This window comes from Hippoglossus stenolepis, chromosome 9, assembly GCF_022539355.2.
Source record: "Hippoglossus stenolepis isolate QCI-W04-F060 chromosome 9, HSTE1.2, whole genome shotgun sequence".
NCBI classification, from domain to species: domain Eukaryota; kingdom Metazoa; phylum Chordata; class Actinopteri; order Pleuronectiformes; family Pleuronectidae; genus Hippoglossus; species Hippoglossus stenolepis.
Window position 1 is genome coordinate 24,317,045 of NC_061491.1, and position 14,219 is coordinate 24,331,263.

At 44.4% G+C, this 14,219-nt stretch overlaps 1 protein-coding gene across 1 annotated transcript; it reads left to right on the forward strand.

Moving 5' to 3' along the window:
• The first annotated feature begins 817 nt into the window (after window positions 1-817).
• On the forward strand, window positions 818-9,705 carry LOC124852351. The gene is made up of 7 exons (XM_047341090.1): window positions 818-1,219; window positions 1,451-1,548; window positions 1,713-2,108; window positions 2,249-2,425; window positions 2,780-2,967; window positions 4,355-4,578; window positions 5,863-9,705. The coding sequence occupies exons 1-7, from the start codon at window positions 1,107-1,109 to the stop codon at window positions 6,461-6,463; spliced, it is 1,797 nt and encodes a 598-aa protein (XP_047197046.1). The 5' UTR covers window positions 818-1,106; the 3' UTR covers window positions 6,464-9,705.
• The last annotated feature ends 4,514 nt before the right edge of the window (window positions 9,706-14,219 follow it).

The window sequence follows — 14,219 nt, forward strand, 5'->3', positions numbered from 1 at the left end:
ATTACTATCTGGGAAGTTGGTGAAAAATTCCACCGACTTTCATGGAAACCCATCCAGTAGTTTTTGTGTTATGCTTAATTAAAAAATCAAACAAACAAACTAAGCAGAAAAACAAACCTCAATCTGAACGGACTGAACTCGTCTCTGTCTCTGACTGAGACGAGTTGCACTGCTCTTCTCTCCACTAGTGACTGTTTGAGCTCAGCTACACGTGCACATTAAAAACTTTATAGGCTACTTAAAGCAACATTATGTACACATGTGGTCCAAACTTATCAAACTGAATCTAAACGATGGCTATTACCCACAATCCCCGGCTTCCTGAACCAGATGAGCTGCTGCTGTAACAAATCCACCAAACTCTGTTCAGAATTATTCATATTTTTAAAGTTTCCTGCTGAATAAGTATTTTGAACGGATCTACAGCTCAGCTTCACTCTTCAACCTGCTGGACCTGATTCTGACAGTTGAAGCTGTGACTCTCTTCTCACAGGAGATCGAACCCACTCACCAAAGTTACATATGAGAACAGATGTTCAGGGTGAGGAGAGGGAGTGAAAGAGGAAACATTCTCCATACTCCAACTCAGTGAACCATCAAACTCATTCTGAAGCTGCTGTTTTTAGGTTAAAAAAAGTTGCACAGTGTTGCTTTTAAAACCAGCTCAAACCACAGAAACAGGCGTCAGAGGTGTTCACTGTATGAACAGAGCTGTTATTGACCTTGTGTTGCACTGAGCTGAATGGAACAGCCTGAACTTACAGTGTACATCACTGCCAAATGTTAGGATTAGCTGAGGCAAGCAAGTTGAAAAAGCCTTCACCTCTATATTGTAACGTGACTATATAGGGCCTCAAACCCAAAACCTAAGTGCACCTCTGCTGCGTGCCGTTTCCTCTGTCTCAGCTCAACGAGCACAGAACACATGGAAAACCGTTCCTGGACCTGCAGTGAGATAACCACGCTGAATCTATTAGAGAGATCAAACACAATCATCTTCAACCTTCCAGCGTTTCATAATTTTTTGTCTCTCAGAGCAGTTCCAGTTCCTCTCTCAGAGACACCGAGGTTTTCCCTTCAGCGCCACCTTGTACGTCAATGGCATCATGGTGGCGAGGATCAGCTCCTGCTGCGAGTACCGCTACGCTCCCGGTTTCCAGCAGGGCAGGAAGAGCTGCTTCAGACTGTCATGGCTGGCGGGTGGGATCCCCTGCCACAGGTTAGACTTCATCCCCCGAGAGACGGACAGCGTGACATTGGCAGAAAATTAGAAATTAGCAGCAGTCAAAACAGATGGCGTAAAGCCCTTGCTCTGCAGATATAACGTATTAGGGGGTTGACAGAAGAGGGAAAAGGGATGCATATTGCATGACATGGGGGAATAGAGTGGGGGGTGGTGCAGAGGTGGAAATACGAGCCGTGATGAAGAAGCATTTTTCATCTTTTTCAGATGTACAAGTCTCCGAAACAAATACAGCTCCTGCCAGCAGCTGAACAACGGCCCAGAGAAGAACTTAATTCTCCCTCTAGAGCAGAGCCCTGGCAACGGTACAAAGCCTGGAAACGAGTGTCTCAATTTTCCTCCATACAGCTTATTCGTATATATATATATATTTTTTTTTTACTTCAGGTCCAGTCCATGATTCTATTGGACTAGTTTCAACAAAATAAACTTTTCTTTTCTTTCATTTTGTCTCGTCTGCACAATCCAGGCACAGTTGAGTCCTGTCCGTCATCGCCTCTATTCGTCCCGGCCAAACCAGAGAGGAAATCGGTGAGGAGGGTGAGGAAGCACATCAGGGACGGTGGTGGAGCATCTACAGACAGCGAGGACCAGGCCGCAGCCAGGTTCACAGAGAGCGCCGAGAAGAAACGAAAGAAGAGTCAGACTCGTCGTAAAGACAAAGGCCAAGGAGGCAAGAGAGCAGGGAATGAAGGACGGGAGGACGGACAGAAACGGAGAGGAGTGGAGGTGTCGCAGAGGTCAACGGTGACAGAAAAATGTGATGAGCAAGCATCGTCTGCAAGGGAAGAGCAGAAAACAAGCAGCAACGTCACAGCTCTGCAGACGGAAAAGCAGAGACCGAACAAGACGAGCAACACTGTGGGTGAGCAGCATCAATATAAAGAATAAAAGTGGAGAAGTGGACGATCTTCAGTCCTTCCGCATGTGGTACTTCGATTTAATATTCTTTGCGGTGAAAGAAAAAAAGCAAATGAGAAAGAACAAGAGTTTTTCTTTTCAAAGATTCATTGCAGGTTGAGGAAGCACCGACGAAGCAGACGCGAGTGAAACAGAAGGAGCAGGGATCAAATGGGAAAAACAGAGATGGGGAAAGACTGAGGGACTTCTATGAGGAATGTGTGGAAATGAGCGGCGCGTTGGAGCGAGGCCCAAACAAACACAACTGGTTCAAGGCAAACAGTGAGTACAGAAACCGCAGCACAGTAGGAACGAGCTGGAATCCCCCCGGAGAGCTGTAACAGATTTACAAAACAGTCTTTAGCAGAGGGGGTTTGAGTTTGCAACAAAGCGATGCATTGAACAGCGTCTGTCTGGACGGCAGATGGATGACGAGCCGAAGAGGTTACGCAGACATTGTTCACACAGACACACACGATCGCACAATTGCATTCATAAATCTCTCTGCAGCAGACCTTGTTTCTCTATTAAACGAGAGGCGAGTTTTCGTTGGGTTTCAATATCACAGTGTGCGCCTATGATAAGACAGTTTTATTGTGCCTGATCTTTTTTTATTTCCTCTCTCTGCATCCAAAGTCCTGGAGAGGTGCCGGCTCCAGAAGAGGCTCTCGTCGGGCCCCAGAGCTCTGGGCTCGGACGTGGAGCTCAGTCCAGAGAGTGACACCGTCCTGCAGCCGCAGGGAGAGCCGGAGGAAGAGGAGGACACGGGCAGCCAGAGCCCTGATGAAGACGAGCCTGATAAAGAACAAGAGCTGCAGGAACAGGTGTGTGGACAATGGAAATGACTGCACTAGTTACAAACGACAAAACAAGGTTTCAACAAGTTCAATTTAAGATGTTTTAAAACCAAAACGTAACGAGTCTCACAATTACTTACACTTCCCCAAATTGGAGATAAGGTGCAGCAGCACAGTAGAGACTATCTCTGGAAACCCAATGTTATCTTGCAAACTACAGGCAGAAACATCCATCGTCTTTCCAACAGACAAACTGGGTGAACAGAGAGAAATTCTGACCAAGGTGTTTGGAGTTATCAGTTCTTGGTTGTAGTTTTATTACAGCGCGCTAATATCTGTATCCCTACGAAAACATGCTGCCAAAACATCGTTAAAAAACACGTGACAGACGTAGTGTTAAATGAACTGGACATTTGTTTCTGAAACACTTTTTTATCTTATTTTGTGAAAACCTTTTCATGTCCATACAGCCGTCAATAAATAAGTTGTTAAAAATACACAGTATCCGTGTCCCAATGCATACGAATGTACTGATGTACTAATGAACACCGTGCTGCATTGATGGAGACTTTTTGCAACCGGTGGAGTCGCCCTCTGTTGGCCATTAGAGAGAATACAGGCTTCAGGTACCTCCGCACTGGCTTCACTTTTCGAACCATGATTCGAATATTTCAGAAACACACAAATGGTTGTAACAAATGGTCACTGAGGTTTATCTAGGACACGCAGGGGTTTGGCTTCATCGTATCCATCACGATGAAAAAGCTTCCGACCGAGCGTGAAAAATTCCTCAAGGTCCAGCAAAGTGGCCAAGTGGACGTGGCCACCAGCCAGCCCGTATGTCTCTCTGGACTCTAACCCCCGTCACCCACATCTCTGTGTTCAGAAAACCTCCAGCACCTGTCCCACTCACATCTCATTCCCCTGCTCTCTCACATACAAACAGTAAATGCTTCACGGCGGCAAACACTAGATTCCCAGGGCTGTGATTATTTCTGCGAGAGAGAAAAACATAATCTACCTCTGATAAAAAATAGGATTTCTGTATTTTACAAATACTCTGGCGATTAAGGTGAACCAGAGGTTAGATGAGGTATAAGCAGAAGAGAAAAAAGGCTTTAGAAATAAAATAAATAAATATATTGTTTTTATTAGATATATTGTTAAATATTTGCAGCCCCAACAACCTTCTTCCGTCGTTATATAACCGTTGGCCTTATCAAATCTTTCCAAAAGCCCTGTGGATAAACTCTCAAATAGATACCAAACATGTACTATCAGTGAAAAGATGACCTTTTGGAGATATGTCTTAACTTTTGGAAAATAAACTTTCTGCGGATGTCTTGCGCTCCAGAGACAACAACACAGTTCAAACACCGTGCTTTCACGGCATTGTCTCTGTCTGTGGCTGCAGCTCGACGCCATGATGACGGTCCTGAGCACATCCGATGAGGTGGAGCAGCTGGTCCTGAGGAACACGGACCTGACGGACGACCTCCTGCTGAGACTGGCCGGGGCCCTGAAGTCCAGCCTGTCTGAGGTCGCGCTGCTCAACCTCAACCTCAACCTCATTGGCCCATACGGCTCTCACATCCTGCTGGACGTCCTGAGAGTGAAGCCTCAGGTCAAAGGCCTTCAGTGAGTCCCGGGCTCCACTCATCCATGTTACACTCAACGTCCGAGGGAGAATAACAATTCAACTCAGGAAACACACTGAATAACAAGCAGATCCAGGAACATCAGCCCGAGTGCTCTGATGTGACTATAAAAGAAAGTAATAGGACTGACGAGGCAGAAGAAGATACAGCAAATCCAACAATGGACTCATCACTAGCACAGTCCTTCTCTTTCATGCCTCCTGTGCCTCTCTGTGTTATTTCCTTTTCCCAGCTAACACAGTGAATGTTGCAGAGCTCGTCTTTGTGACAGTGGTTCAGAGAAAAACACTTTCAGAAAGTTAAAATACAGGCTGGACAAAAGAAGAGTATGGATCCATAGAGTGTATATAAATTTGGAAAGAGTTGAAAAGTGAAGCCAAATCATCTGGATCGCCCCCTAGTGGCTGGCTGTAGGATTGGTCATAACCCATGCCTCCTCTGTATTAGTACGCAGGACATGGACCAAAAAAATATTTAAGATTGAAGGTTTAAAATGTCTCGTGGTCACATATCAGTATTTAATTGTTGCAGATTAAGGACTGGATATGAATTTCAGTGCCAGTTTGTTTTATGACCAAGGCTGCAAATAAAGATGGACGACATGACAGCTCCACAAATGGTGAAGCCAAATAATCTCGGCTGGCTGCAGGACAAGTCATAAACCACATAACCTCCCCAGTAAAATATGATGAATTATAAAAACTAGATGTGATATTCGTTTCCAGTATTTAGAGATCAGTGAAGCAGCTGCTGGCTGTAGAATAATATGTGACAGACAGACATGATGGTATTGATCTTCTCATCGCAACAGTTTTCCCCCAAAATGTCAAACTAGTTCTTTCATGCGCGCCGCGGATCCAACATGTTCATGTAATGGTTTTAAGTTCTGACAAAACAAGGATGAAAATGCACTTTTAAAAAATCTCAACAACACCCATGATGCACCAGTTCAAACACTTCCTCCCTTAGATCTACTGTACATTTGAATAAAGACACCAAAATATGTCTGAGTCAATGACAGGGAAAAGGGAAATCTTCTCTTAGACATACAAGAAGAATTTTACCATTAAATGTAATGAAGCTGAAGATCAAGCAGATCAAAAACGCATCTGTGACTCTGAAATAAATGTTTGAATCCTCATAATTCATATGTAACGTTAGGGGAAGACTTCACATCGAGGTGCTTCCCATTGGAGTGAGCAGTTCTAGGAGGAATCCACACACATCTCTATGGTAACCACAGTTTCTCTTTATCTCTCTACAGCTTGTTTGGAAACAAACTGCGTGACCATGGCGTGATGACCCTGCTGAATGGAATAGCGGAGCTGCAGGAGCAAACAGCGAGAACCGCTGCTGCCATCCAACAGGCAATGCTTTACCCATCGGAGCAAAATATGCTTCTGCAGCTCCCCACCGGGTGGCGCTCCTTCAGGGTTTTTACACTTTTAGAACTGGATATTGGGGGAAACGGATTAGGCAGCGAGGGGGTAAAGGTGTTGGCGTCGTATTTGAGGCACCACTCGTATCTCCAGTATTTGGGGCTGGCTCAGACCAGCGCCGCCGATCTGGCCGCGTGGAAGGAACTTTTCGACAGCCTGAAGGTAAACACCTCGCTGACTCAGATCATCCTGGACGAGAACAACTTGGGGGACCCGGGCGTCAGGCTGCTGGCCGACACGCTGAAGGAGAACACCGGTCTGCGGCAGGTGGACCTGGACAGGAACGGCATCAGCGACGTCGGAGGAAATGACATCATGGGGGCGCTGCTCTGCAGGGCGCGGCTCCCAATGAGGCATCTGAGCCTTCAGGAGAACAACATCAGTGCAGGGCTGATGAGCAGGATCCAGGAGGAGGTGAAATACTAAGGATTTCTGCAGGAGGGAGGAATTATCATTAACCCATTGGATCATTTGTTTACATTCAGAGGTCACGAAGGGAAAGTGACCCACTGGACTGGTTTGACCTTCAAACATACACACACACACACACACACACACAGGAGGATCTCTCCCTTCCTACAACTGGGTGGCCCGGCTCAGAAATGCTGCATCCTAATTTATCCCAGGCAGGTGGCGTAGGAGGTTTGCTCTGTGGTCTGGATGCATTTTCAAAGAGATCACGAAGAAGTCTTCTTTGCGGCGGTGGAGGTTTCATCTTCACCTTGTCTTTTTTTTTTTTCTTCCTCCCACCAGCGTTACCCCCTCATGACTCCACACATCTTACTCTGCTAAAACTGACACGAGCACGAGGCCGACTGATCCCTCGAATCGTTCTCTGCCTGCCGACAAAAAAGAAACCGCAGTGATTCATTCCGCCCACAGTATTTACAGGTCACGGATGACTAATCCACGGTTTTATCCCCCCCCCCCCTCCCCCTCCCGGAGCATTTCAGTAGCCATCGCTAGATCCCCTCTCTCCACTTCTACAAATCAAAAGAGAGTTACGGACGGCTAAGCCATGCCACGTCAACTACCTTCATTTTGTTTGTTCTCCTCTCTCCATGAGTGAGACAGTGCTTCTATTCAGAATCTGAGCAGGAGGGGGGGGGAGGAAGCAAAACTAGGGCAAATTCAGCTGAATTTCGGGGGCCGTCATCTCATTGTTCTATCAACACTGACATCCTGAGAATAACTGCACCTGTGATCAAAGCTTGTCAAAGTGGTAATTATCTCCTCCTCACAGGGCTGCCAGTAGTGATTCTGCTGAAACCAATCCCTCCATATTTCATCTGCAGCCGTTGCAAATTCCTCTCCGTGGAACCTCGATAACGACGTTCTCCCAAGCCCCCGGAGGATGACGGATAAATGAGACTGGCACACCTGAAGATTACATCTGCACATCCCCGCACTGACTGACATTGTGTTTGTGGTGTTGTGTATATTTAAAACTCTGTACAGCAAAGGAAAGACATCAAGTGCATGGAGTCATATTTTGCAATGTCATTTCTCTGCATCCAAAGCCTTGCAGATAAGACAAGTGCGATTGTGTTATCAGCACTAAAAAACACTCACAGTTTTGCTTCTTTTTGACTGTTAATCTTCCAAGATCTCAACAGACGCACTTGTAGTAGATTGGATACAGAACTAAGTGGTACACCACCATGCCTGGCTGAGCATAAGCCTGCAAACAAGAGCCGCACTGTAATTTGCCAACTCCTTCGATAAGGTCTTTGTGCTTCTCTGTTACATGTGGAGCTCGGATCCGTGACCCCCATTGTCCGTCTGCTAATGTTATCTGTATTTGGCCCGAAACAAATCCCGCAGTGTTACAAACTTCTTCGTCTTAAATCTTACAAAATCTGAATGTTAGGAGTTTAAAGGTTTAGTCTAGAAACTGTTGCTCCTGAAGCAGTAGCCCAGTGCTGCAGTAGCCACCGTTGTACAGCCCAGATAATCAGGTTAAACACTATTGGTCTGAACAGCAGCTTGCATACATCTCATACTCTGACACACAGGGGTTGAGTTTCAGACAACGGATCCTGTGCAATGAGAAAAATAGAAATTGAAAAGTCCCGGGAGTTCAGATTGTTGAGTACGACAAATGCAGTGAACAACGGTTACTAACACTCACGGGGAGTTCAGGGATTCAGACGTCCTCTAAAGTTGCAAGAGACAATCTTTCACACCGTCAGCATTTAAATTGGTTCCCTCGCTTTCACTATGTAATGTCTGTCTGCCACCGGACACAAAATGTCGTGTGACAAAAGAAGGTTAGCTCTACTCCACAAAGGAAGTTCGTCTGCCATGTTGCAACCAAAACAGAAAGAGGATTCTGACCGTAAAACTACTAGAGTAACTTGGTTGTTGTTGGAGGAGGTAAAGACCGATTGAAAAGCAAGACAGAAACTTGAAGGGTTTTTACGATGGTTTGGCAACGACTAACATTCAGCCCCAGATTTAGCCGAGACTCATCCCTGGACCTGGTCAGTGAAGTGGAGCCAAGTCCTGCTCTCATACCTAAATGACAGGCATTACAGAGAGGACCGGTACAGAGACTGACAGCAGGAGTGAGTTGACAGACGTATGAGAATCCAGGATGCCAAAAGGGGCGTTGTCACATCTCTCTGCGTCTCCACTTTTCAGACAAGTCAACCAGCGAAATGGACGATTGCCAGGGTCAGACGAAAAGGGACGGATGGAGCAGAGAGGGAGAGAAGAACAAAGAGAACGGCCCTTGACACAGATGCTGCAAAATAAGTATGTTAGCATAGAGGTCAAGGGTTGGCCGAAGAAATCTGTGTTCTGGAGGTTTGCGTGAGCAGAGTGGCCTGGGATGGAGACTGAATAGTTTTGTCAGTCCATGTGGGCAGGAGTGTGTGTTTGTGCACAATGGACCAGTTTCCACCCTACATTTAGAAACTCAGGTGGTGTGTTTACGGAAGTCGGGGGGGCGGTGAACCTCCGCCAGAAGAGCTGCGTCTATTCTGAGTGCAGGCACACGCACCAATCTGTTTTGTTCACTTTGTTTGAATCCAGTTTCACTCATGCAACTTAACCACTTGAGGGTCATTTGTTTTTAATTCCAAAAATATTTTTTTCACATGAGACTCGTTGCAAGTCCTGAAACCAGTTCTGGCCAATTAAATTCCCTGTTTGCCAGTTTGATGGTGAAATCCTGTGCCCACAGAAAACCATGATGTGTTCTTGATAAACAGCAGCTTGAAGACCTGTGTCCTAATCTTGCAGGGGAGTGCGAGGAAGGGAGCAGGAAGTTGACGTTGGCTGCAGTGAAGCAGAAGATGAGCGTGGACGGACCTGGCTGAGGATGAGAGAGAAGGCTTCTGAGATGTGAGACCTCTCCAAAGCAAGTCTCCTTTATCATCATGAACAGGACGGCAATTTATAGACCAGATATGTTCTCGTGATGATGCATTGCAAAGCTCCACTTACATAAAAGCTGATCGTGACAGCAACTTCGTTTAGATCAAACAAATCTGTCTCATGTGCTTTGATCTTGCAATGCGATGCCAATACCAATATTGTTTTCTTGAAAGTAATCAGTATTTCCACCAGGACCAACAAAATATCTGATGAATCTAAGACATCACAAAATTACTAAAGGGACACGAGAATTAAATCATCTCATTATTTTCTTGAGAAAAATATGATGTGTGTGTTTTTTTTCCTTCCAGGCTTCTAAATATGATTTTTTTAAAAAAGCAAACTGAGCATAAAAATACCTTATACTTTATTTATTTCTGTATTAAACCTATGAAAAGGCTGTTACACAGACGTTTTGGTCAGTTTTAAGTGCATACAGCAAAAGTCCAAATACATAATGAGACACACAAATGTAGAATATGCTGCTGTCCTTCGAAATATTCCGATTATAAACAGACTGAATGTTCAGTGGACTCTCCGCTGCCACGTTCACTTCATGTTGTCACACAGCATTTTGATCACTGTGAGAGAAAAGTTTCAAGCATCCGCTCCTTGAACAATGGCTCCTGCTGCTGTTTGACATTTGGCAGAAAGAGCAGCTTTTCAATATGGATTATTCATCAGCGGTTTGATCCTCCACTCAAATGTCACCACAACAATGCCTCCAACTTGGCACCAGCGTCTGTCTTTCTGCAGCTCGGCGGGATACGGAATTGGCAATAATTACCACATCTAATGCGGCCTTCAGAAAGATTAAGACTCTATGCTGAAGCACTTCTGCTTTTCAAATTGTTGTTATTGCCATTTTATTGAAGGGTAAGGAGAGAATTGAGTTGAACCTCCGCTCACCACAGCACTCACATTATTCTGCCCTTTTCTAAATGAGATGTAAAATGCCTAAAGCAGGTAACGTATGAATGACTGCAGCGTCACGAGGTCTCTCAGTTGACTGATGGAGGTAACAGACCTGTGGTCACGAGGGAAAATAACAAATAAGTTAACTTAGATAACTGTAGATATATTAATTATATGACCTTATAAAGTTGCTATGGTGACTGAATTAAAAACTTCCCCACTTTCACTCATTAAGAATTGTGTTTTGAAAGAGCTAAGTTCAATATTAAGTCTCTTTTTGACTTTGTCTCAGTCTCCACCGCCTCTTGAGGGAGATATCTGACTTTTGAAGTCTCCACTATGTCAGAACTAGTTGAAAAGTAATATTTGTGCTTGAAAAACAAAATTTATAATTAAAATTGTTGCCATTCAGTCAACTACTGTTTCATCTTTAACTTGTGTTGATTTAAGATCATTGTAAATTCACTGTGATTAACTTTTAAACCTATTCAAAATGTCCTTTTGATTAGATGCTATAGTTTCATCCCGCAGCGGCACCATAATAGAATATAATACTATCATTTCACTCTAAATTTGGTCTTACAGCACAGAAATGGATAGAACTTCTCTTTTATAATTTATAATCGTATAATTTCCTGTTGTATGTATGGAATAGGTAAACAAAGCAGAACTCTTATTGGATCCAGCTGGGCCCGGACAGAGGTTACTGCATTCAGCTGGCCCCAATTCCCCGAGACATGAGAGTAAAACAAAAGACTCTGTGTTTATCAGACAGGGGGTTTCATCGCTGAAGCATGACATGGAAGGATTCATGTGCTGTTGTTCATATTTTTAAGGCCTGTTACAAAAATAGAAAGAGGAGAGGGATAGCCTCGAATGATCATAATCCCCTCAGGTCTTTAGCAGCTACAGTCAATGGAATAAATCACCATAATTCTTTCACACTCCCAAATGTTTCCCGTGAATTATGTGACTGTTTTATAAACTAAAGGTGATTCATATGGATATGGTATAGGAGCATTAGTTATATTGACACCCTCTGTCTGCAGGAGCGTCCTCCCAATTTCCTGCAGATGCCGAACTTCTACAATAACCATTGTAATGTTGGGATATACCGGCCAACTCACTTCCATTACCCTCCACTGGTCCGGAGAACAAACAGTCAAGTCGCAGCTCCACACCTGCCAATGGTTAGAGATGAGGTCCAGCACGGCAGTCGTATGTGATGCGTGGAAAAAAAATCAACTCATTAAACCCCAATAAAAAGTCCCTGGATGTCTCTTTTTTTTTCTCTTTCCACCAGAGCTCATCCGTGGTTTCCATGAAACAGGCCCTCGGCCTCGGTACAGAAACATTCTTTGCTTGGATTGGAAAGAGGTGCTTGTTGAACTGCTGTCAGGTAGGAAATCCGCAGTAAAATTGCGGTGCGCTTGCCCTCAGGCGCCGTGTCCCGAAGGCCAACATGGAGACGGCTCTTACAACTATTTACAGGTCAAGGACCACCAGCATAGGAACGAGTACCGCAAAGCCTCCGTGTCCCGAGAAACCATATCTGGGAAGACTTTGCATAACTTTCTACAGGCTGCGTTGCATGGGAAAGGATGCACGGCTATTAGTCAACCTCATCATTGTGAATTAAAGGAGTCTATCATTTTCTTTTCCATGAAAAGACCAGTGTCTGCTGGGGCGTGACGGTATAAAAAAGTTGGGTACAATCATCGGCTTTGGACGAAAACAAGAAATACAAAACATTAAACTTAGACTGTCATTCTGTCTGTAATGCTGCAACTGGCTTCAACCTACTAATAGAAAAGTGTATTTAAAAAAGCAAACCAAAATAAAAATGTAAAAATAAATATCTATTAATGTGCAGCATATAGAAGAATGACTTTGCTCAACTGGTCTGGACTGACCTGTTAGCTAGAGGCTGCTTAAATGCCACGGGGAGCTGTGTTTGAATGTTTTCATTACAAGTATTTGTACCTTTATACCCCTAGTGTCTGTGCATATTTGGTGACAGGTCCCGTATAGCTTATATCAAAAAGTCTATAGTTTCCTTACCATGAATATCCATATTGACCCTGGTCAGATATGGTATTAACATCCGTCCTGTCTGATCCGATCACAAATTCGTCCTCAATGTGTCCTGAGATCCGATCTTTCAGTTGTGTGAATGCAAATGTGTCCTGGGCCACATATGAACGACTCAGGAAGTGAGATCCGATCACAAGAAGTAACAGGAGATGTATTCAGGATGTATTTATTGACTTAGATCGGATCTCTCAGGACGGGTTTTAATACCAGGTCTGAACAGGGTCAAAATAAACACTATTGATATTCATGATAATAATCTAATCAGGCCTCAACAAGGCCCGTATACACCGTAACTGACACGTGACCTTAAATTTAACTAGATATTTTATTGCTTACAGTCTTCATGCTAAGCTAACTTGCTGCTGGCTGTAGCTTCGTGTTCATCACACCAGTATGAAACTCAAACCTTCTCATCTACCTTTTCACAAAAAAAGCAAACGACTATTTCTACAAAAAACGACTCCTTTAAGTCGTTCCCCTGGCTTGTCTTCAAGAAGGCTTGGCAGTCCCAGGGCCACAGCTTGAGAACCGCTTCCATAGGCTGCTACAGTGGTCCTTACAAACCCCATGAAACCGTACACCCCCCAAGATCGAGATCTTCCCCAGCACTCCTCCACAGGCCGCGAGGACATTGCCCTTCTTGTCTGCGAGCTGAAACTCGCGGTAACAAAAGCTCACATCTGACGTAGCTCGGACAGGTACGCGGGGGAAGTTCTCTTTCAAAGCGGCGAGCTCCCTTCCTTCCTGGCCCTGGGAGGATGAACTGTGAGGGGGGCTCTGTGCGAGCAGGAGGGATCCAGTTGCAGGCGGCTGAATCGGTGCTCTGTTGGGTCTCCCCTGGACACTGTCATAGCGTGTTTGCTGAAGGCGGGTCAATGAGGACTTTCTTTGGCAGAGGAATTTCACAGCACACGACAGCGCACAAACACACACGGACACACACACACACTCACACACTCGTACCGGAGCAACCCTGCAACCCCGGTGAGAACGGAAGTGGATGTTGGTGAAGCAGGAGGTGAAGGAACGCCGTCACAAACAGCTGCTCTACTGGTTCAAATTATACTTGATGACGTTAATTGGTCATTTGTACGATGACGCACAAGCAGTGTTTAGACGGTGAGTTTTCATCTGTCAAACTGATTCGACTATTGAAGTTACGTGAGCGCAACATGAAATATATTTCAGAAGTTTATTCCTGCTGTGATCATTATGACTGGTCTGATTATACAAGTAAGAAAATTGCTCTAGATCCCACGGCCATGTTTTGTGTTTTTGTTTAAACTGAAGACAAACATGAGTTCCCTTGAGTTGTTTTTACTTTACTTTTAGCATTTCATCTTTCTTGTATTTGTGTACTTCTCTTTTTTTGTACTTCTGTTTTAAATGTCAATAAACTTGACGAGGTTCCAGCAAGTTGTTTCAGTTTCAGGCTTTGATGAACTTTTCACTAAAACAATAAACAATAAATCGATCGGTTGATTACAAGATACACAAACATGTCAAATAAAGCCTGTTGACAGTGTTGTCATTGTAAAGTTTGTCCACAAGAGCGAACTAACTGTTTCAAGCTCCACTCACACACTTGTTCTGGAGCTTCTGTCCGAATCACAGCTTGATTTCTTTTGTCAGTTGAATTCCAACTTCAAATCATTTCAAGAACCTCTTTGATTTCTTGTCTGTGTTGATTTTTAAAGTTGTGTTCAACAGTTAATGTTTGACAAGTGAGCAAACTCACATCAGCTGAAGATGTTTGTGATGCGGTTGAAATATCTACGTCATCGGGGAAAGT